General features: G+C 39.5%; 1 protein-coding gene across 3 annotated transcripts in view; it reads right to left on the reverse strand.

The window, feature by feature from the left end:
* Positions 1-1,400: 1,400 nt before the first annotated feature.
* zgc:77784 (uncharacterized protein LOC402947 homolog) overlaps positions 1,401-24,449 on the reverse strand; it is a 52,445-nt gene continuing 29,396 nt past the window's right edge. The window contains exons 8-26 of one of the 3 annotated variants that reach the window (XM_056374932.1): positions 22,321-22,492; positions 21,684-21,889; positions 19,539-19,620; positions 19,163-19,331; positions 15,554-15,720; positions 15,089-15,210; positions 14,693-14,909; positions 13,706-13,824; positions 11,903-12,080; positions 10,249-10,467; positions 9,182-9,224; positions 8,954-9,090; positions 8,579-8,863; positions 6,900-7,035; positions 5,326-5,645; positions 4,991-5,107; positions 4,610-4,789; positions 4,141-4,262; positions 1,401-2,066 (exon numbers count right to left, since the gene is read on the reverse strand). In XM_056374932.1, the coding sequence (XP_056230907.1) occupies positions 2,055-2,066; positions 4,141-4,262; positions 4,610-4,789; positions 4,991-5,107; positions 5,326-5,645; positions 6,900-7,035; positions 8,579-8,863; positions 8,954-9,090; positions 9,182-9,224; positions 10,249-10,467; positions 11,903-12,080; positions 13,706-13,824; positions 14,693-14,909; positions 15,089-15,210; positions 15,554-15,720; positions 19,163-19,331; positions 19,539-19,620; positions 21,684-21,889; positions 22,321-22,492 (3,003 nt within the window). In that variant the 3' untranslated portion in view covers positions 1,401-2,054. Of the gene's footprint in view, positions 2,067-4,140; positions 4,263-4,609; positions 4,790-4,990; positions 5,108-5,325; positions 5,646-6,899; positions 7,036-8,578; positions 8,867-8,953; positions 9,091-9,181; positions 9,225-10,248; positions 10,468-11,902; positions 12,081-13,705; positions 13,825-14,692; positions 14,910-15,088; positions 15,211-15,553; positions 15,721-19,162; positions 19,332-19,538; positions 19,621-21,683; positions 21,890-22,320; positions 22,493-24,449 lie in introns of all 3 variants that reach the window. The other 2 variants (XM_056374933.1, XM_056374930.1) reach the window with 2 other exon arrangements.

Raw genomic sequence — 24,449 nt, forward strand, 5'->3', positions numbered from 1 at the left:
CACATTCAGCAGATGAAGGTGCAGACATGAAAACAGCCTTTCAAATCCCAGAGTTGTCAAATTTCAAGAATTGTACAGTAAGATGAAGGCTACCTCCCCTCATCAAGCGATATTCACAAACATGCCTTCTCACAATACTGCTATCTGAAGAAACCATCAAATCATGCTCAGTATCTCGTATCAGAGAAGTCATTTTACTGGAAACATGAGACAACACACTCTGACTTCATTCAGACCTCAGGGACGTTTGGCTCTGATGGAAAAATTTGAGCTCACTCCTCTGTCTTCTTTTTGTCCTCTCAGTCTTTGTGTTCTGTTGCTACTCCTGTTCTGGAGAGGCATCTGAATTATCCAACACACATATGCCAACTTTCATTTCACCAAAGAGGACCAGACAGCTGTTGTTCACTTTGATCTCATCACAAATATCTGCAAATTTTGTAAAACAAATCCTGAGCTAAATGACACATAATTCTAAAATATTTATTCTATTTTACATAACAAAACTAAAACTCATGTTGGCAGCAGGTACTTAGTCATAGCCACGCTTTGTGATAAATGCTAACGCTAGTGTCTTAACACTGCTCACACTGACAATATTGACATGCTAATGCTTAGCCGGTATAATGTTGACCATGTTCACCAAATTAGTTTATTATGTTAGCATGCTAACATTTGCTAATCAGCACTAAATACACAGTATCAGCTGCAGCTGATGGCACTGGGTTTGAGAACAGTTTGATTTAACATAATTTATCACCTTCAGTCTTGTCTTCTTCTCTTCACTCACTTTGACTGGATTTAATAGTTTTATTTTAAACTTGGACCTATATGTGGATACACTTCAGATTTTGGTTGTTAAATACAACATATTATTTTTGCTAGCCATTAGGTGTATTTTACAAGATCACAGACGGTTTCGCCATAAGAACTTAGAGCGGATGTCGTGTAGTTTGTAAAAACTCAGCCTCAGGGTTTTCCAGTGGTTCATAAATGTCTTATTAGCTTACTTCTAACTTTTGGCTGAGTGAATGTGCCATGCCAAAGGCAGAGGCAAATTATAAAATACTAAATTAAGAGGATAATTAAGTAAATCATATGCAACAAATATTAATTAGCGAGCATGAAATATTGAATCATGTGCACAAATTCTTTTTTTTTCCCACAGTGAACTTTAGGTCAGCTGGTGGCAGTAGATTAAAAAAATCGGATAATTACAGATCATTCTGATTAAGATACAGAATGATTGAAATAAATTTCATGGTTATCCAACTATTCATTTTTGAGATATGTCAGTCCAAAAGTGATGGAGTGACAAACTGTTCTGACACTGCCATGGCTAAAAATGCTTTAGTCATCCTCATGTAATATTCATTATAATTTACACATGGACAGAAGCATTTTTGTAACAAATGTTTTATTGGTCAGTTTAAAAAGCTTGACAACACACTGGTGATCTACAGGGATACCACAGTACACAGTCACACAGAGATGAGAGATAAAAAACAGTAACACACACAAACACTACACACACACACACACACACACACACACACCCAGATACACACACACACACACAAACACACACCCAGACCAACATGATGGGTTATTGACAAATTTTCTACCTCTTGTCTTTTTTGGTCTGTCATTAAACACACACACATCGTGGTTTCATGGGTCAGGAGTAAACAGAAGATACATTCAATAATCTGCTGTACAATGATGTAATAGTTACATTTACTTCCCATTGCCTAAAAATACAATACTTTCGCCCCCCCTCGGATCCATTTTTAGTAATATATCTGAACACATCTTTTAAAAAATTGTAAAGATGTCTATATACATGAACGAGGGTTGAAGGGAATCACAAAAAATAAAGATTAAATCATTCAAATAAAATAAAAAAAAAAAGAATACAAATAGTTGGTGAAAAGGCAGATGGCAAGCCTTGATGCTTTCCCTTTTGTCTTCAGCTTTTCATAAGATACCATGGCAACAGAGTGATGGTTTGCAAACACAGGAAATCAGAGGGTAAAAAGGAGATCAGCTTCCGTCTACATGAGGTTCTGGAAAGAAAACACACAACACAGACAGTAATTGAACAGGTGCAGGTGACTTTACTGACAGCGTCATTTAAACACAGGTTAGCTACAGAAACACGGAGGTTGTTTAATAGTGTAGAGCCTGATCGATGATGGATTGTTTTTTAGGCTGATCAATATTTTTATTCATATACACACACTGAGCCAGCAGCATTTTTGGTAATGCTTTATTCTACAGGTTCAAGTTTATTCCAAATAATCTTCTAAGAATTTTCCTGGAATGAACCACATATTTTGTTCTTATAACAGGTCAAATAGAGAGTGATCAGTTGGTGCACCTCCAGTTATTTATAGCTCAACTTTGAGGCTTTTATTCAGGGAATAACAGGAGAGGTAATCATGTGGAATGTTTCTAGAGAAAAACATACAAGCATAAATTAAGAATTAAGTTTCCAATAATAAATGAATGACTAATAAATATTCACTGCAGTATAAATTAAATTTCTGTCCTGGAAATTCATCTGGATGTCAATAATAAACTCAACACAACAAATCAAACCAACATAACACTGTCAAACTTTTTCTGTTATTAGTACCAAACTAAATTGTAATTTCAAGACCTTTTAAAATAAAGCATTACCACATTTCTGATATGGGTCGATTCTTTTTTTAAATTAAATTTTTTTTTTGTTTTTGTCAATGCTTTTCTATCACCTGCTTTTATGCACACTTTCAATTTCTGCATGAAAAACCTGGGTGGAAACACCAATAATTTGAAAAAAAAAATCGAAATATCAAAGTTGAATAAATCATTACATATATGAAGCATGTAAGTAAACTTCCCCTGAAGTTTCTGCTCCACTGGAGAGACGAAAACATCAGACGTAATGTATCTAGAGCAATGAAGAGATTGCTGCCTTCCTCAAATTAATATATGAAACAAACATGAATGTCATATCATGTTTTCCACATTGTTTTGTCCGTTTGAGGGTTTGACCATGAATTATGTCATGTCTCATGTGTGTCCTCTTCTTCTGAAATGGTTTAATGGCAGCTGACTGGAGAATTAGCACCACCAGCTTTTTATTTCCATGAACCAACTCCTAATATTCACTTTAACAGTACTTGGACAGAAACGTGCTTTAATATGCTTAATTTGCAATTAACTTGACTTATGTAATGGTTCTTTTCTGCAATTTCTTGATACTTATCAACTGACATATACTGTATGCCAAAATCAATATGCAGTGGAGAAGAGTAAAAACTGTCTGTGATAATATTGGAGTGATAATATTGCAGTGCTTAAATATGGGTCACGCTTTAATGCAGTAGAGAAGTAATCCTACTTTCCTGTGTAGCTGAGATTATACTGTATCTATTTGATAAATGTTGTTATTGTATAACTAACTCTTCACATAAATGAAAAAACAGTAAAGTGACAAATATCTCAAAAAGAGGTGCTGAACCATCCTTTCAAAATGAGCTTTAAAGTGATACCTGACATACTCAACATATAAATGGATGCATAGCTGGCTTGTAAGGTTTCTACTGACATCCTGACCTCTTTTCTTCAGCTGTGAAAACATTACGTCACCAGCCTCCTTGAAATCGAGCTCATTACACTTTCCTCCTCCTGTCACTGAGCAAATTTCAAGCATTTTACCATCTTTCAAGCGGACAGGAAGTGAGATTCATTTCAACAGACAGACTTTGGGTGTAGTGCAGCTTTGCTTTAATGATTTATTTCATCTTCATATATTAAAGAATACGTGCCTATTTTAAAACACCGCCCTTGTTCATGTGCATACTCTACATTTACACACACAAGAAAACTTAGAGAGTTTTGAACAGCAGCCCAAATAATCTTGCAATCCCCTGTTTTGTGACAGGAGATTCATCTTGGAGACAGTTGGAAACTCTTCTTGAGTGTGGGATAACTAAATATTGGCCTTTGTTCAAAAGCCATAGGAAACCATTCACTGTCTCAAGGAAGTTGACAAGCTGCTAAAACTGCTCTCAGTTTATTGATGAACTGTCTGTGACCCTCACCATGCAGACAGTGTCTCTTCAGCTGTTCCTACTGTATGTCTACACAAACCTCATCTCTCCTGCGGCCGGCAGTGGAGGGTCGCGGAAAGACTCCTCCACCCAGGGACCCGTAGCCTGACATCTGGACCTTGGGCAGGAAGCTGGACTGTCCATATGGGATTACATTCTCATCTGCAGATGACAAACAAATCACTCAAAGTTACAGCTGTATTTATATAGGTTAAATCCTAAGTGATGCGGCAGACTGAAAATAGACCCCCTGCTACTAAAAGCAGAGCTATTACTACGGGATAATATGCGTTCGTACACTGGTGGCATTTGGTTCTTTCTAAGCTCAAAGGGATTTATATAAAGCATCACAATAATATTAATACACATCTATTTGAGATCCAGCTGTTGAGGCAAGATGGCATGTGTTGCAGGGAGGGAAATTGTTCTTTTTTCACAGATTATCTTTTTTAGTCTGTTGACAGATACTGAATGATGTTACAGAGGTGAATATGACATATCGTACTAACCCTGTGATAACCACTTTGTAGTTCCTCTCTTTTGTTGGGAGAAATGTTCTCCCCTCCTCTGGAGAGTAGGCGAGTCACTGCCCTCTTTGCTTTCACTGTCCCTTCGGCTGCGGGTCAAAACATCTGCCCAGAGCTGCAGGGAGTCGTCTGTAGAAGGAGGGGCTGGTGGAGGGGGGAGTTCTGCATATGATTGATCATTGATAATTAATGCACCACAGAGAGAAAAACTACAGGAAAAGAATAGTTTGACAGTTTTGCTGCAAGTTACAAGAGAAGATTGATATCATTGATTGATATCAAAAGAGTCTTATGAAAGGTAATATCCCCATTTAATTTTTTTTACCCTAAACACAACGTCAGATGTGTTACAGTGTGTCATACCTGCTTGGCTCTGTAGCTCTCGCTTGAGTTGTCCTTCCTTGGGCGTTTTCTTCTTACTCCTGGATCTGTGTGCCTGGGCTGCGGGGTTCGACTCGCCAGCTGGAGCAGGAGATTGTCCTGACAAGGAAGCACACTGATGTCATCCTCAGGACACTTAGAGGAAACTAAGGAACACTGAGCTGCGCTTTGAATAAATGCGACATGATTTTCGTGTACAAATACTTTTTGTGAGGTGATATCATAAACTAAATTATACATGACACTGTGTGGTTGTGCGCTGCCTCTTGGGAAGCAATTTCCAAAGATGTACCACATTAAACTGAATTCAAACTGACCTTTGTCAAGACTTTCCCCCTTGAAATTGTCTGCCCATTGGTTGGTGTGGTACACCTCACTGCCATCCCGGGCCTTGGTGTTGGTGAACAGATCTGGGTTGGACTGGGAGACCTGGGAACTCGAGTGGTGACGGGCCAAGAGGTCAAAGTGCTGTAGCCGCGGGCTGCCGCTGGGCTTGTGTGTGTCTCGCTGGGGGGATGTCAGCAGTGTTGCTGCGTCTGGTTTGGAGGGCAGGCTGGACACTTCCTCCCTGGATGTGTCCATCAGGTAGGTTCTGGCAGGCAGCGGAGGACACCAGTCGTCATCCTCCTCCTCAGAGCTAAAGGACGGACAGTGAGTAACGGCAGCGTGAGTGTGTGTCTCTGAGGGAAACACTGAACACGTGAAACCTACTGGCAAACATAAAATGATAACACCTGCATTAATTCAAGCAGAAACATCATTCAAGAACAGGACTAAGAGTCTACAGCCAGGCTAACAGCTCTGTGAGGCTGTACTTCGGCAGAGCTAAATGCTAACATCAGCATGCTAACATACTCGCAATGACAATGCCAACAAGCTGATGTTTAGCAGGTATAATGCTGTTGTACCCCGTTCACTACCTTAGTTTAGTGTGCTAACATTTGATAAGTAGCACTAGATCTGAATCATAAAGTCAATTGGTTTGGAGGTGTTTGATCATAATAAGTATTGGACAAATTTAAAGTGACATTGATGAAGGTGCTAAATAGGTGCTAATTAGGGCTTCACCAAAGAGATTATAAATTGGCCTGAGGGGGAAGTGAATGTGTGTACCAAATTTCACGGCAGTTGTTGAGACATTTCATGAAAAAATTAAAAAAACACAATTGTTAACCTCCTGAAAAAGGAGCTCACACAGGTGAGTAAGATTCACCCACTGTGGACCCCAATGAGCAAATTATGACAGTTACAGATATTTCAGTCTTTCAGTGTGGACAGACAAATCATCACTGCCGTCCACAGAGACATACCTAACATGGCTAAAAATATTAAATATGATTTTAAAAAAAAAAAAAAAAAAGGAAAAAAAAGCAGACTTTCAGAAGATGAGAACCACCTCTGTGCTTTCTGTTGTCACTTCAGTGCTGTCGGGGCTAATTTAATCACGGATGTGTCATTGGAAATGGAAAAGTACTAATCCAGACTGTCAGATGGTGGCTAATGTTATTACAAACGACACAGCACAGTCAGAACAGCCCTCCGATCCCACCCTGTTATGTCCACAATCTAATCTGTCAGAACCTGTTAGAGGAGACGCTCCCCTCCATAACCCCCAAGCCCAATCGACTCAATGCCTGCGGACTCAACTGCTGTTAATTCGAAAACTCACCAGACTCAAAACTTCACTCAAGTTTTGTTTGACAGCCTTGGCAGAGTTACAGGGCAGGTTTGATATTCATCTTCCTTAACTCTCTCTGTCATGTAGGTGAAGTCAGAGGCCTTGATGCTAATAATAAACTGACTGAATGAATATTAGGCAGTACAAAAAGCTCTTGGAGGAGGGGAAAAAGGGCCCTTGATGTAGAGCTCAGATTGTAGTGACAAGCCTCACCTGTGCTGCTCCTCTCGTTTGTCTGCCTTTGTATGACCCTTGTCTTTGGCAGGAAGAGGGAGGGACAGAACATCCACCCAGGTGAGAGGAGGCGACTTGGACGAGGATCCAGTGGACTTCTGCTTTACCAGTTTGTCTATAAAGACAAACACAGTGTGTCATATAGTGGAGTTTTTTTTTTTTTTTTTCGTCTCCACCCTGACCCCTGAGCTTGAAAGCGATGGCCGTTGTTAAGTAATAAATGTGCTCAACCTCTTTCAGGCTTTTAAAACACTTCTCCTCATGGCTTTGCCAATAAGTGCCTGATAGATAGCTCTTTTTAGTCAGTAAAAACAAACAATTTTTCATCTTCAAGAAGCACCTTCAGGTTCCCTAGAATAATTGCATGTGAACCTGCTTAAGCACTTAGTCTTTCCATTCTTTTAGATTACTATTCACTGTATGTTACCACTAAAATCAAGGCATGTTTATTAGTTTAGCACATTTCAACAGAAAAAGGCATTGAGACAAGACTAAGAAGAAACACAGAGCGATATAAAATGGCAAACATATTTAGGATTTTTCTAGAATAAAATTAAATAAATACATTTCCCAAAAAGTTATCAATTTTTTGAATCGTTATGTTTTCATCAATTGATGCCATGCAAATATCCTCAACAGTGTGAAACAGATTGTATAACTAAAGAGACCACAATAACTCTTAATTTGTAATCTGTAACTTTGACATCATTGTATTTGATTACACCCTGAGAGCAGCTGGAAGTTTTGATACCTTCAAATGTGCCATGGTTTTGAGTTTCATTCTGCTCATTCATCCTTTCACTCAGTCAGTCCAGTTGTTTGTGCATACATGTTCTAATTCTGCTGTGGTCTCAGACCCTGCCATTCCCATCTGCCCGCCTTTCCTGCCCTTAGAATGACCTGACCTGACCCTCCTCCCACCACCTGCTCACCTGTCCCCCATTTCCTCATTCGCTTCCTAGTATATATACTGGTTCGTTTCCAGTTGTTCTCTGCCAGCTTGTCTTTGTGCCATGTGCCTGTTTTCTGCCTGCCAGTTCCCGATTGTGTTGTTTGGACCTTGCTGGTGTTTCTGTTAATTGTAAGAATCTGTTTCCATCGTTTTTAACATGCCACCTTTGTCACCTGCATTTTTAGATGTTTCACATCAATTTTTTTTTCTTGTGTGAAAAATCTAAATGGGCAGGTGAGTGCTTTCCTTTATCTGTGTCCTCAGCTTTTATCTTGTAGATGTGTAATTCGTCTGTTTAATGCTGGGGTTTGTGGCATCTTGGTGTGAAGTATTTTTTGTAATTATTTGTATTTTGTTTTGACAATGATGAAAATGCACAGGTGGGAGGAGGCATACAAGCTGTATGTCTTTATGAATCGATGCTGGTCAAAGTATTGCACTGTAACTTTTTTTTTATTCCTGGAGCAGCAATCTTTGAATTTAACCAAAGCCATAACAACGTTTGGCAGCCAACCATACAAACTGTATCAACATGCATCAAACGTAAAACCATTGTTTTAAATACTATGGTGTGTACAATGTACACTTAACTACAGGTAACAATGGTAACAATACTCCTACATAATCCAGCTGTTTCGGATCAGGTGAATGACCCTTTTGTCTTGAAAAATAAGATGTACTACATAGGTAGTATACTACCCCTTACCGTTGCTTTTCTTGGTGTACTGGAGCTTGGCATATTCAGACCCAGACTGACCAGACTGGATGGTCCACTGGTCCAGGTCCTGCTCCAGACCCACGAGCCCACTGTTTGAGAGCCCTGGGTTGCTGCTGTACGGGTCTGGACCCTGGTTGTAGGACGTGCTGGAGTAGGTGTCGTAGTATGCCAGCAGGTCGTCCTCAGCAACTGTGTTGATGGTGCTGTAGATGGGACTGTCGTTGGACGCCGTGCTGCGTTTCTCTGACTGGTTTGGGTAGTTGATGATACCAACTGCTGAACAGCAAAAGACTGTGTTACATTATTATTCAGTATTCTAAAATATGCTATTTCATCAACAACTCAGAGTCAGGGAGCTCTTACTGTTATAATATCTGTCTGAGTCCAGTTTGCCAGAGCAGCAGTTGACTGAGTCTTTGTTGTTATGAGTGAGGTTTGGAGTGGGCCAAGAGTCGGCCAGCCAGGGGTAGTTACCCATATTTGATCCCAACAAGCCTGGCCTGGAAAGAGAGGTGAGATTATATCACTGCTTTTTACATAAAACGCACAGTGGCAAATATTATCTAAATTAAATCCTGATCTTCATCTTACCCTCCATTTATGATGCCAGATCCTTCACTGTGAGCGAAGCCAACTGGAAGAAGAAGAATTTAGTTCTAAATCATGTTTTAGAGCAGAAAAGAAACACCTTTGACATTGATTTCAAAAGATTCACAGAAGGATGAATACATTTTGGACTGACAGTTTATCCCACACAAGAGTGCAGATTTTAATCGATATAACAAAATATGCCTGCAATACATAAAATTGCAGATGCCATTTGATGAATTGATGCAGCTCTTTCTTGCTTTTACTGCTGTATCTGGAGATCGATACCATCTATATTAACATGATAATAGAATCAATACTAAAATGTGATATAACACAATCTTTAGTCATTAGTACGGCAGCAATAGTCACTGTGAAATATTTATGGAAAAATCTGATTTAATATGTTTTTCTTAAGGCCTTGGGCCATCCATTGAGTATTTATGAACATGAACAAATATCTCTCAATGTCAGTAAACAACTGATGTGTTTACGTGCTTATGTGCCAAAGGGCATATTCTAAAATAAACTGTATGTAGTGGTTACTGTTTACATATGCTTCAGTGTTTTGCTTTATTCCTGCCATCAGAACTGCCCAGTGGGGACAAATACATTTTAATTAACCGAGCATGTGATGAAAGTGCAGGCGTTGCTTTGCAAAATACAAAGTAAAATTGAAAACATTCATCGCTGCTGGAGATATCCCCAGTCGTCCATAAGGAAGTTTGTCACTGTCACTTGTCGAAAATTAAATCTGATGGTTTGTTCTACAAGCGCTGAAGATTTAATTTTTTTGTGACTTCTCTCTTTCATGAACAAAAGATACATACTGAATAAGATGTGACAGAGTGCATCTGACAGTCTTTAAAAATCATTCTGGGTCGCATCATTTGAACATTTTTTACTTTTTACAGTTCATTCTTTAAGAATCAACCTATCTGACATCAAAGATACACAGAGGTGCGGATAATCTCTAAAAACAAGTCACATTTGATTTTAAACCTTCCATTTAAAACTTTGAACACCCTGCACGTGTCGTGATACAAGTCATAGCTTCTTCTCCCACTCACCTGCTGGAGTGTACGCGAAGGATGTGGTATAGTGTCCCAGCTGCTTCCTCCTGCGGTGGCGACAGTACAGCCAACCGCTGAAGCCCATCAGCACCAACCACGCGGCCACGCCCAGTCCTGCGATGAAGGCCGGCTGGCGGACGACGCTTGTGATCTGCTCAGATATGCTGAGATTACCACCTTTCTTCACGGGCGTTGTAGTCTTGTCCTGTGGGAGAGCTGACAGAAAAACAGACAAGTCAGCGCAGCCACATGATTCACAGACAAAGCAGAAAGCTGTGCTCTGTCATCTTTATTGTGAAAAAATGACTTTAGCTCGTGTCTTTCCTCCTGTATCTTTTAGATTATGCAACAACGATCTAGTGACAATTTAAAGGAATATTTCAACATTTTGGGAAACATTTACTTTCTTGCTGAGAGTTAGATGACAAGATTGATATCTCTCTCTCAAAGTTGTCACCAGTGGCCAGTTAGCTTAGCTTAGCATTCAGACCGGAAACAGGAGAAGAGAGCTAGCCTGTGTCTAAAGCTGACTTGATGAAGATCCAGTGAGCGTAGCAGGGTGAGATACAAATATACCCCCCTCTTGTCATTTTCTTCAGAACATATACAGAAGGATTCACAAAGCATTATGGGAATCCCGTGGTTTGATAAACCACATAAAGAGCAGGTTGTAGCAGCGGAGGGAGCTGCAGCAGCAAACAGTGCCGGCATGAGTGCGCTAGTCAGAGTAACAGTATGTGTGATTTTTATAATGTCTGTAATGTACAGCTGAATGAGAGTGATTAGCTACATAGCTGTGAATGAGCCAATCACTTTAAAGCATATTGGGAACAGCTGGAGCCAATCAGCCAATACAAGCTTGATTTCAGTGCTCTGCCTTCACTTGTGTTTTTACAGGGAGTGGTACTGGACTTTTTCTTAGCTGGGAGCAAATTGTTATCACCGTCCAGCACACATCCCCCATTAAACCTGTTGTTTTACACTTTGGTTTCTGTACGGCTTAGACCACCAATATATAAGGTTTCAATGAGTGAGCTTTAGAGGCGTTTGATTTTGTTAGCTTTGGACAGAGCCAAACAAGCCGTTTCCCCCTGTTTCCAGTCTTTAAGCTAAGCTAAGCTAAGCTAACTGCCTGCTAACTGTAGCTTCATATTTACTGTATAGTCATGAGTGATATGAATGTTTTCATCTAACAAGAAAGCAAATAAACAATATGTTTCTCCAAATGTTAAATTAGTCCATACAGAATGCAGTAAAAGCTAAAGTGAGAAGGAAAATATCCCATAAAACACAAAGAGCAACACCCCTCCTCTGGGCCACTACCGGTCTGGATAACTATGTAACTAACAAGATCTTTTACTTTTAAATGATAAAAGCCAAAGGAATGGAATGCTGCTCATACTCCAAATATTATCTATTATCTGAAAAGTTGTTGATCAGTTTTAATAAACTTCTCTGCTTCACTTCCTGACGAACCCATTTTACATTTTGACACTCAAAACAACGGTGCTGATGACGCCTCAGTCGTAAAGTCACTCGCACAGCACAAGCGACATTCACATATTCCACCTGTGCGTAAACTCAGCCGACTGAGAGCACATCTTGCCATATTTCTCTATCTGCAGTCGCTGTAACAGTTTGAGTGACTCACTGAGAAGCAGGCTGACAGGCGGGCTTTGAGCGCCCACACCCAGGCTGGTCACAGCAGCCACCATGACGGAGTAGTGGACATCAGGCAGCAGGCCTGTCAGCAGGATGGACAGAACCGCTCCATCCACTGTTCGGTTTATCTGGTTCTCCTGATCCACGTCGCTGCCCAGACACCAGACCTGATTGACACCAGACGTACAGGGTTTACTTGTGAAGTTTAAAACACGTAAACACATAAAGATGTTAATTTATCCTGCACGCACTGTGATAAGATGTGTCCTGTTACTATAAAAAAGACCAACTGGGTACTTTTCATTTTTTGGCATTGAAGCTTTATCTGGAAGTACAAGTTGGAGAATGACAGCAAAGATGCAGCAGAGATGAAAGAGAATGGGATGTCAATGCAATGACAGTTGAAAGCCAGATTTAAAATCCTGATGTTGCAAATACGGTACGTGACTTCATGCGTGTTGGATTTTAAATAACCCTGCAGTGGAAGAAATATTCAGATTTCTGAAGTAAAAGCAGCAACACAATAATGTTAAAATATTCTCGCATACATCCTCAATTTTACTCACTTCAAAACAAGCCCCTGTAACTCATTACCAATTGTTTTTCCAGTTAAATGTATATATATATATGTATATATAATGATAAAAGACATTAAAAACAAGCTAGGTAGATGAGTACTTAAAGGTTAAAAGATGTAAGCTGAGGTAGTTGTTGTAGTTGAGTCTCTGCTGACATGACACAAGATTAAAAAGATGTTACGCATGTAATATATTGGTAAGCTGCAGTAAAGAGTAATGTTTTAAGCCCTGATTTAAATGAACTGACAGTTTCAGCAGATCTCAGGAAGCGTGTTTGACTCAGTAATGGTTATTCAGTAGTATCTATCTTAAGGGTGCTAACCTTAGCCAATATAAACTACTGGTCACACCAAAACAGTAGGGGGGTGTAAAGAGTAGAATACTTCCATTTAAAATATAGTGTAGAAGAAGAAGTGCCTCAGTATTTACAACAGTTCCTGAGTAAATGTTCTTCTCTCCACCTGAGGTATAATCGGCACAATCTACAATGAGTAAACTTTCTTTTTAATTAGTCTTTTGTGAAGTTCTTTTTTTTAATCGAAAACGGTGAGCCGTAATGGAAACATATCCGGTAATACCTTACAACAGACTCGACATTTAATTTTTCACATCTAAGCCTTTGAAGGCTTGCACAAAATACTGTGTGTAGTTCTACGAAAATTGAACGTTTAAGTGGATTAAGTGTGATCCCTGCCTTTGGCTGACGAGCCGAACATGCAGACACAGATGGGAAGAAAAAACAAAACAATAGAACTGCGTGTTCGATTCTGGTGTTTTTTCTTCCCAAGAATAGCAGCCTGATGATTAGTAATCAGTGTTGTGCTCAAGCTAAGAGACAGATAATCAGAAATGAGTGTTTTTTCACAGAGCAAACAGATGACAGAGACAGTCAGCGCTCAGCCGAGAATCTGATGACAAAATTCTGTCTCTCTTGGTGGCAGCAGCTCTTGTCCTGGCAGCAGATAAGAGGTGATGAGTAATTACTAATTGTTAATTAAAAACAGTGTTTTTCATCAAAATAACAAATTTGAGCAACACAGAGTAATTACTGCGTAAAAATACAAACACCATAGATTAAAAGAACAATTTGTCCCACTTATATTTTTGCGGCCTACAGCTGCGTCACTGGTTCTAAAGGAAGAAATACGCATCAGAGAATAAACACTCATCTCAGGAGTCTGGTGTCATTATGTGCCTGATAGCTGTCGTCTCACCTTGTACTCTCGAATGATGCCACTCTGAATATTATGAGGTGGAGGCTCCCAGGACACGCTAATACTTGAGCTGTTGGTGAGCTGCACCACTGATACAGCCTGTGGAGGAGCACTTGAAACTGGAGAAAGAGAAAAGAAGAACAATTATATTAGTATTATTATTATTAATAAATATCAATATATTACGACTAAATAATGCTCTGTTTTACAGGTGAGTAATATCTGAATAATTTCCAAGACGTTTCCCAAATGAATGATTTGGTGATTTGGCACAATTTCCTTTTCGAGAAAATGGAAATGAAGTTAAAAAAGAAGTTTCATTTAAACCAAAATAAATACTTATTTTCTTGTTTATTATTGGAAACAAGTGTACTCACTGAACATTGTCTCTCTATTATGTACCAAATTGTGTAGTTATTTCCAGGAAATGAATAGGAAGTTATTATTTAGAATTTCATTTAACTCTACTTAAAAATATTTTATTTTTCTCATTGTTATTATTTAAGGCTTAAATTCCTTGAGAGAGAATTATTCACAAAAAACTCAAAGTTTAAGGTTGGCATTGAAATATATACATTTTGATGAACTAACTTCTTGGTAATGTGGTCTGTTATACGCTAAAAGTGAGGCTAACTAGCCTAGCTTAGCAGAGTAGCAGTAGCCACCATCTTAGCTAGTGGATTTAATTTTTTGGTGTAGTTATACTCTTGAATCACATATTTAAATGTAGTAAATTGTGAATTTATATATTTCAAGGTAATCATTAACAAAAAGTCAATAGACAGCTGTAATAATACATTTCATATGCTAGTACGTTTTACCATAGAGTGCAGAGTGCAGGTCTATGTCAAAGGCATCTATTTATCTGTTACACATTTTACCCAGTCAGTCTGAAAACTTGAATCCCTTTAATAGAGTTCTTAATTACCAAAGGAAAATTTCTACATTTCTGAGCTAATGACAAAGTAATTGATAAGCTTTTCTTACCCTCTTCAGGGGTACGCAGCAGAACCATTAGGCTGTCATGTCCCTGTAGCTCATTGAAGTAAGGGCGTATCTTGACCTCATACTCTGTACTGCTATGCAGATCTAATAAGATGGTACTGTGGTCAGACGTGTCCTCCACATCCTGGACCAACCAGGAATTGCCGATAGTCCGGTAGAATATACGGTAACCCTGGACATACCGAGACTGACGGGCGACCTGATAAATGTTGGCAAGACAGAAAAAAATACAAAAACACATTTCACATTTAAATCAGTAATCAAAGGTGGAACTGGCTGTGTTTGTACTTCAAGTTAATCTGTTTGTGACAAGTCATGTTTGGAGGAGTTTTTGAAGTTAATGTTTGGGCTTTTTCATCAGCCAAGTATTCAACTCACAGTCCAAGAAATCCTGGCACTGGTAGGAGAGAGAACCACAGGCTTCTGCAGGTAGGCAGACACCTCTCCTAACTCTCTCTGCACCTGTCTGTGGTCCACACCCTGTTCTGTAGGACTCCCATCTGAAACAACAAAGCAACCTGTTCAGTCCGGGCCGATTAAACAGCTGAACTGAAGCTATCCCGCAAAAAAAAAAAAGAAAAAAAAAAAAAAAGAAAAGGAAAAGCTTTTTGATGAAGTTCAACATTGCTCAGGGCAGACGAGCATCACACTGAGCAAGCAATATGTTTTGAGACTGCACATGCGAAACAAGTTTTTCTAACCCATGTAGCACATTATCTTTGCCTCAGCACTATATTCAGTATCTTTAATTTCTTTCTGTAAAAATAGAAACTGAAATCAAGATTGCACAGTAGGACTCATATAATACAGAAGGGAAGGATTATCTTTGCTTATGTAACTCACCCTGCGTCCTGACAGGCTCAGAGATCGGGCTGGGGTCACTGAGGCCATAAGAGTTGACTGCTCGGACAATAAAGAGATAAACAGTGTTGGGGAAGAGTCCGACAACTGTGTGCCTCTCCTGCTTCACATGGTCCGCCACCGTTTGCCAGGTGCTGCCCACTGACTGGCTGCAGGAAAATAAGTGACATTTTGTCGTAAGAAACAAGGCAATGAAAATATTTCATTATATCAAAATATCAATTTATTTATTTTCTGTTTTAACGAGCAACTTTGATCATGACTTAATGTTTGAAGGGTTTTGAGAAGGTCCGATAATGGTGTCACACTTGAAGGTAAAGATCTTTATCTGGAGGGTGTTTGCTGCCTTTAAAATGACACTGCTAATCAAACACACAGCTGACAGTCAGTCTATAAGTGCTTTCTCAATAGGCAAACGTGCTGCCCTCCTTCTTTGTGTGAATATTCATTCACTCCTGTTATCTTGAAAGCACAGCTTCATTATCATGTAATTTTGAGATAACAAGGTAATAGGTTTGATCACAACTCTTAGCCCACTGCTGATAAACTGATAGCACAGATAGATGAAAGTGGAACAGACAATGTCAGAAAGAGAGATCTGAATTTTACATGCTGGGCAAGACATAGGCAATATGGCAGTCACAGCGACAGTCGTCACATTTATTAAGTCTCAAAAACATTTTTTTTTTAAACTTTGTGACTATGAGAAACAAAGTGTGATATCTCAAGCTAAGCTGATAAATAAATTGGGGTTAGGGCTGCAACTAAAGGTTATTTGCACTAATAATTAAGTTATTTTTTTTCAATTATTTGATAAATTATTTGGTCAGTGGTGAAAAATGCCCATCGCAATTTCCCACAGCAAAAGGTCAACCAGGAGTCCAATCCTAGATATATTACATTTTCATGTCAATTAAAATGATATATTTTTTAAAACAGGAAAACAGCCAAGCCTCACAAACATTATTGATATTTTTTCCTAATAAATTATTTAAAAATTGCTGGCAATCATTTTTTGCATCGTTTGACTATTTGCCTAATCAATTCATTGTTTCAACATTATTTAGGATCTTTAAACAATACTTTTGGCAAATACACTCATTTCATATTATACATATATACTTTTTATACGATTATTGGCTTTCTTGCTGAGAGTTAGATAAATCTGTAAGCTAATAACTATGACACTACAAACAGTTAGCTTAGTTTAGCATAGAGACTGGAGGCGGAGGGAAACAGTTAGCCGGACTCTGTCCAAAAGTAAGTAAATCTGCCTGCCAGTTTTTTTTTTTTAAAGCTCACTGATTGATGTTCAATCGTGTTCATTTGATCTGTACAAAAACTGAAGTGTAAGAATGAAAATTTGTGGTTTCACTCAGTATTTATGCTACGCTAACCATCACCTGGGTGTAGCTTCTCATTGAACGAACAGATATCAATCTTCTCATCTACTCGGCAAGAAAGTGAGCAAAAAAATGTCGCACAGCTCCTTTAAATAACCAGAACAGTCAGAAATGCAAGGGAATCTAACAACAATAGAAAACACATTGCCATACATCTTAGCAGTTTGTTGGACATGGTCAGTCTCAGCTTGCAGACAGAACAATGACAAGTTCTCCTTCTTTTTATAGCAGCAGGTTATATTGACGGCTTCTGAATGAGTCCAGCAAGGATAAACAGCCCGATGCTGTGCAGGGACGGGGACTATCAAACAGCATGAGCACAATTTAACATTTTCATAAACTCCATGGAGAAGAAAATGGTGAAGTAATTACAACAAGCAGGCCACAGCATTTTCCTATCATCTATGTTTTCTCCTCCACAACCTTTCTCACCAAATGTTCTCTGGAGAAATGGTTTTGTAAATAGAGTCGTCTTGCTTTTTTTTTTAAAAGCTACAAATGTAGTTTTGGAGTGCAAGCTGCAGTGGCAACTTTTACATAAATCCTCCATCAAGATTTCTTTTCTTTTAAATCAAAAAGAGAAATTTACGTATTATGTTCTGTATACAGGAAGAGATACTATTACAGAAAAACATTGGTTTATATTTCTTTCTTTCTTGCTGCTGATGCCCGAAAACAAACATTTGCAATCAATTTGTCGGTGGTGGAGCGTGCAACAGCAAGCGGATCATGATCATCAGCTGTGCATGTAAGACTACCACACTGAGCTTTCTCCCCACACAGAGCTCACTAGACTTTTGTGTGTTTTTGTTTCTATACACTTGGTCTGCACCCTCTCTCCTGCTTCTGTAATGAGTGAACTCTCCAACTGGGCTGGCATTCCTTCCTTCAATTGCCCCAGGACAGGACAGAGCTGCTGAGCTGACCACTGCAGTAATTGTCTCCTCTTTCACTCATTGTCTGTCTCACTAAAGCCTCTGGTTGGTTGTTAGAGCTGCTATGGCTCTCCTCGGGATCCCACAGCTAAACACTGATGCAGTGAGTGTCACGGTTTCACTTCAGGACGTCACTTAACAGAACTGTCTCTCCCTCAGGCGGAGATGAGTCATTCCCGAACTCTAATGACTCTAAATGAAGGAGACTTCATTATCCGGGAATAGTCTGAACTAACAAATAAAACTGAGAGAGTGTGGATACAGTTGAAATAGCTACAGATAGTGAGACCTTCATCAAGGGGGTGGAAAATTAAGCGGAGGCTGTCTGTGCTGAACTTTATCTCAGGCTGCAGTAAAATTTGGTAAAAGTTACATAAATAAAAAAGAAAAATTAATGTATTTTTTACGCTTCCATGGCTAGCAAAGTAGCAAAACAACCAGACGGCTAAAAAACCAATTTCACATCTAAAAGACAATTTATTTGTGAATAAGATATCCCGTAGAAAAATTGTAGCATATTATATAGTATTATAAAGCTTTTCATGGTCTTGCGGCATCTTACATTAGTGACCTTTTGACCCCCATATAGGCTTGTTCATAACCTGAGGTCCTCTGTGACTCTGGAATAACCTGCTTTTACTTTTAAAACATATATCTATACTTTATTGTATTGTATTGTGCTTTATTGTATCTTCACTTCCCTCATTTTATGTATTCTTATCATGCGAGTTTATCGTTGCTGATGTTTCTACTCATACTTACTTTTTTCACTTGTGCAGCAAACTTGTAACATTGTTAGAACAGATGCTCTATAAATAAAGCTTACTATTAACACTATCATTCAAATTATTCATTGACAAACAAGCAGTGAAGGACTTGTGCTCTAACAAATGCACATGCTGTATTTGCACTTCGCCACTCCCTATACAGCCATACCATCATTCACTATTAACTCTGTGCATATATTTGAAGTCAATCTGTATGTTTTTACTGTATGTCTACTGAGCATTTCCATTGCCTTGTGAAAGACAACACAGTTTTTCTGACTCTGTTTCAGACATTAAATGGGCAACCAGGCTCGCATATGAATAAATATATATATAATTGTCAGCATTTTACAATATGCCGTTCGACCTTCATTATATCTACAAACTCAAAATCACTGGAAATATTTTCAAATCAGTTATACTTTGAAAAATGGTACTCGACTTGAGTATAGTAATAGGAATAAGAATATGTGTGTCACTGCATACCTGAAAGCTTCGATAATGTAGGAGGTGACAGCGGCCCCGCCTTCATGTGGGTTGGACTGCCAGGTGAGGGTGACGGTGTTTTTGGTCACCTCAGTCACTACAGGTTTCTGCGGAGGCCCTGGAAGCTGAATGAACTCAGAAGCCCTGGATACTGGAGGAACTCCATCTTCTGTTACAGAAAACGAGAAAACAGAGCTGTTAAAATACAACAGTGGGGCCAACGCTGAAACTGGAGTGGATTTTGTTCTGTGTGGTCTTGTGAAGGACTTTGGCTACATGAGTGCGTAGCTTCTTGAGCACAGGAGGTGCAGTGTAAGAGTGACAGAGTGTGAAGTGTAACAGAGAGACAGAGTGTGGAGAGTTTTGGTGTGAGTACCTCTGACAGTCAACATCCCACTCCAGCTCGTCTCCCCTGTGGCGCTGGATACGATGCATGTGTACATCCCCGAGTCCGAGTCCTGTCAAGCAGCAGACATTTTTGAAGCAGTTTTTAATTTTTGAAGGCTGTTTTGGGATCTATGTAAATGACTGAAAGAATGTTTAGAGCAAAATCATGTTATTACTTATTAGACTCTCGATTTGCGTGGCAGTGTACATTTACTCTGAGTACTACACATAAATACAATTTTGAGGTACTCCACTGCACAGCGGGTAATGCTGTATATTTAACCCAACAGCAACAGTCACAAATTTCATTACAGATTAAAACTGTAAATACTGTACAAAACATGTTGAAGAATATAGAATAAATTACCCAATGATATATACATGTAGTTAATTATAGTTAAAACTAGCTTCACCTCAACCAGGACAAACATGTACTGTATGTCATTTTGTACAAGTAAGTGGGAAAATGGGACAGAGAAGCTCAATTTAAAAAAGTATGAAATCTTTATTAATTTATTGGAAACTTTATACTTCATGTTTGTTGAAATGTTTGCTTCCCTGTAAGATACATTTGACATGTTCAGCTTACCTTCTCTGTATATATAATTTAATTTATTTAGCAGTCAATATGGTGAACATGTTAAAAAACAGATGCAGAGCAAGATTATCATCCTTCAGAGTCCTGTGCCACCTGGACAACATGCTCTTGTTTTGGTCTCTACCAAATGTCTAGCTTCTGCATCAGGAAACAGAGCATGAGAGCAGTGGAACTAAACCAAAAAAGTCACGGGACAGAAAACCGAAAAAACACTGAGCTAAAAAAAGATGCTGAAACACTTAACAGAACTAAGGGGAACCACAGAGTCAGGCGATAATTCTCTGTGGTGACAACATTCACATATACAAAGTAATTTTTTCTAACGTTAATGTAAAAATATTGACTATAGCAGCTTTAAGCAAAGGATCTAAATACTTTTTCAGTCACTGCTGTCTGATTTGCCACCATCCTTAAAATCAAATGCAATCCATGCATTATATACAATATTTCCCCTCAGTAGTACTCACGTCAGCCTCAGGAGCTCTAAGAACTACACTTCTACAAACCACAAGGCACCGCGCCACACTCTACCTACCCTCCTGTTTACATTATGAACTGCATGCACCCACATGCTTCACTGACACTCTTGGTGTTTGCTCCAGCCCTGTCCTGGCTGAGAGCCAGTCTGCTGGAACTATCATCAGACCATATGAGATCATCCACTGCAGTGTTGACCTCTGGCTGACAGACAGCACAGCGTGTGGGCAGGTGAACTTCCTTAAATGACTCCAGCTACTGCTGAAATATTGATGGAGGGTAGGGGCATCAGCAGGGTAAATATTTTTAGTCCCTCACTCGTCATCTCCATTTCCTCTCTTTTTTTCCCCCCTTGTCATCCCCTTGATGCCACACTAATGCATGTCTTCTGTTCCATTGAGCACATTGGCATGGCAGATTTCCCCCGCCTCAGTGGTGCACTGGACCAAATCTTAATGCTCCAAGTTTGCTGAGCACCACTGCTGGGAAACAGGATGAACGAGGGAAGTGAATAAGCATAGTCCGGCCAGCAGATTTAATTAAAATGCGGTTAAACAATTCATCATCTATGGCCAGTCAATTAACGAAAACGATGCTGCTTTTGCTTCGTCCTGTGTGCACCCACTGACCTCCAGGTGGGGTTATAGCACAAAGGGGCTGCTGACTGCTCTTCCATCAAAGCAGAACACATTAGCATTTACAAACAAGCACCTTCATTAACATTACAATTACACACCGCATGAGCACATAATTGTGCTGGAGAGATATGCTCTGCCTTGGAGAGATCAGTCTTTGAAACTCAGTCTCACCTTAATTTTACAAACGAAAGCTGAATTTATAATAGAAATGAGAAAGAAAAAAAAAATAATTGTCATGTGGGGTGTGGAGAAAGTAAAAGAGGGTCAGAGATCAGACAGAAAGTAAACACTATTCTCCATAGTTTTTTTGTCATTTCCATCAGTCACTGTCAGTTTTTCCTTCAGTTTAAGGAAACTTATCCTTTTCATGCCCTCGCCAATAAATTATACTCACTCAACACAAACCCACCCACACACACACCTTTATGTCTGTGATTTGCAAAGTGCCATTATCCATCAAGGTCAGTCGAGGTTTATTTCCCTGAAGTCTCTCTCCATCTTTCTCCCATGAAATCTTGACTGAGGGCCCTCCAATTACACGGCAGTGCAGTTGCGCTGTAGCACCCTGAGACACGGTCTGATTGGACGGGCCTTGGCGAATGATCGGCGGTACACGACCTGAAGGGCCTGCCGATTAGAGTGGAGAGGAAGCAGAATATTATGATAGGGGTGCCTCCTCTCTTCCACTTAGCCATACAGTGAAGAAAAGTGGAGAAAGACATATCTGCAAGGCATACAAGAGGCCTATAGAAAATGAGATCATAAAGTTGCCAGCCATTAGAGTGCAAAGGGTGAGAATATTCAGATGCTTAGTCGGCAGAAAACAAAGGCTGCATAAAGAGCAAAACAAAAAAAAGCTTACAAGCTCCCTGAGAGAGAACATTAAGCCTGAAATTCATTGTTCATCCAGCACAGGGTCTCTTCTTTCTGGGTCTTTATGAGCCTTATTGCTGTGCACCTACTAAGTAATTAATATGTTTTCCCCTCATTAGCTGATGGTACAGAATAAAGAATAATTCTCTCCCAGGTTCAAACGTGACTGTGGACTGGAGTCTCACCTCCCTCCACCTCAAGCAGCGCCTTAGTCAACACACTTCCTGCTACACTGATGGCCTGGCAGATGTAGAAACCAGAGTCCTCGGGGTGGACGTCAGTGATGGTCAGCTCTCCGCTCATGGAGACAGAGTAACGACCGGACTGCGATGGAGGCTGGCCAGGGAACAACAACATCTAAACACACAAACACATACAACAGATTATTAATATGACATCAGCAATCAGTTTACCAGCTGCAATATTTGTGTTTGTTGTCAATTAATCTGGTGATTAGTTTTCATTATTCAGTTATTCAATTAAGTCTATAAAATGTCAGTGAAAAAAATCCCTTTCGCAGCCCAAAGCACCGTCTCTAAAATGCTTGTTTTGTCCAAAACCAAAATATATTTAATTTGCACTCATATAAAACAGAAAAAAAAACAAAACCCCAAAACCTAGAGCCTCACATTTGAGAATATCAAAGCAACAAATTTTTGGCATTTTTAGGCATGGTCCAGACTCTCAACTATTGGATTGATATGGCTTTGAAGTTTGGTTCAGAAGTTTATATTCCACTCAGGATGAACTGTAATATCCTTATCAGGTTGAAAAAAAATTTATTCTGGCAAACATTTGGGCCACATATTTGTGTATCCTCTGGCTTAATTTGCCTGGTTCCTCAGTCCAGTTCCGGCTCACATACAGCATGACTGTCAGGTGCTATTTCCACATCTGAAAAATGCTTCCCAATACCCAAGTTGGTGTCCAAACAACAATCCAAAACCCAGAGAGCAAAAGCAAAATCTTGACATTGACAGATGGAAGCTACAAATGTTTGGTGTTTTGGTTTGATAAATAACTTGAATGATTAATCAACTATCAAAAAAGATGTTAAAGCAGGACTAAAATTAATGATTATTTTCATTACTGATTAATCTGCATGTTATTTTATCTGTCTCTGCATATTATTTTTTCTGGTGAAATAATAATGGATTATCAGTGTTGTTGCTGATTAATTTTCTTGTGATCAACTAACTGATTAATTGACTGTTTCAGTTACATGCTAATATAATTATCCAGGGGACATCCCATCAACTTCTAAACAAAGCCAAACAACTACAGTCTAAATGTTAACAGCTCAGAAGGCTGTAATGACCTTATTGCTAATGTGAGCATGCTAACATGTTCACAGTGACAATGCTAATGCTAATGTTAGCAGGTACAATGTTTACCATGTTCACCATCTTATTTTAGCATCATGCTACTGTAACAATTGTTAGTTACCATGAAACAAACCTGGACAAACCGAAACCTGAATATTTACCAAATTTCATGACACCTGTAATTGTGAATAATTGTGTGCCAATCCATAGCTGTGGAGATATTTCAGTCTCACAGTAGACTGACAGAGCAACATCACCACTAGCGTAGCAGCGACAAAGGTCAGAAATGGAGGAGATGGGTTGTTTTGTTGTTTTTGGGATGATGCTCACTAACAGACATTTTATAGCTGCCCCATTCTGTTTTTCTGTAAGCGAGATGGATGTGAACAAGGGGGAAGGGATACACATCAATCCATTCAGCCATCCATTTCATTCCTCTAAGAGGCTTAGACGTCAGTGGAGGGACCAAGGTTATAAGGCTACAGATAATCCCCCAAATACAGCAAAAAAGCTCCACAAACAGCCAAGGAATGCATCAACTATCCTGCAGACCGAAGCTTATTCACAAAATCTGCAGCTGAACTTCCTGTTTGCTCTCCGACAACATCCTAAAAACATCTGAAGCTGCTCCTCCAACTCAGTGATCCCAGCTGCTGCTGAGCAACAGGGTATTTATAGTTGTGTACAATGTGGAAGGAGGACAGCGTTTGTCTGCAGGTTTGCCCCGAAGACGCACTTTCCACACCTGGTGTACTTCCTGCCACCCCTCGTTTCTTCTCATCCCCCACCCACCCACCCCCGTCACTGTTCTCTTACACCGCGGTCGCTAGCAGCAGAAACATTTCTCGCCAACGCATTGCTGCAATGCCTTCCAACATTTTATCTGTACTCATGTCTGTGAGCCAAATGCAAATGTGCTGCTCTCTTTTGTTCGTCTCTCGCCTGTTTCACTTGGAGAGAAAGAAGTGTCAGAAAAAGTATGATTAGCC

This window comes from Seriola aureovittata, chromosome 4, assembly GCF_021018895.1.
Source record: "Seriola aureovittata isolate HTS-2021-v1 ecotype China chromosome 4, ASM2101889v1, whole genome shotgun sequence".
Taxonomy (NCBI): domain Eukaryota; kingdom Metazoa; phylum Chordata; class Actinopteri; order Carangiformes; family Carangidae; genus Seriola; species Seriola aureovittata.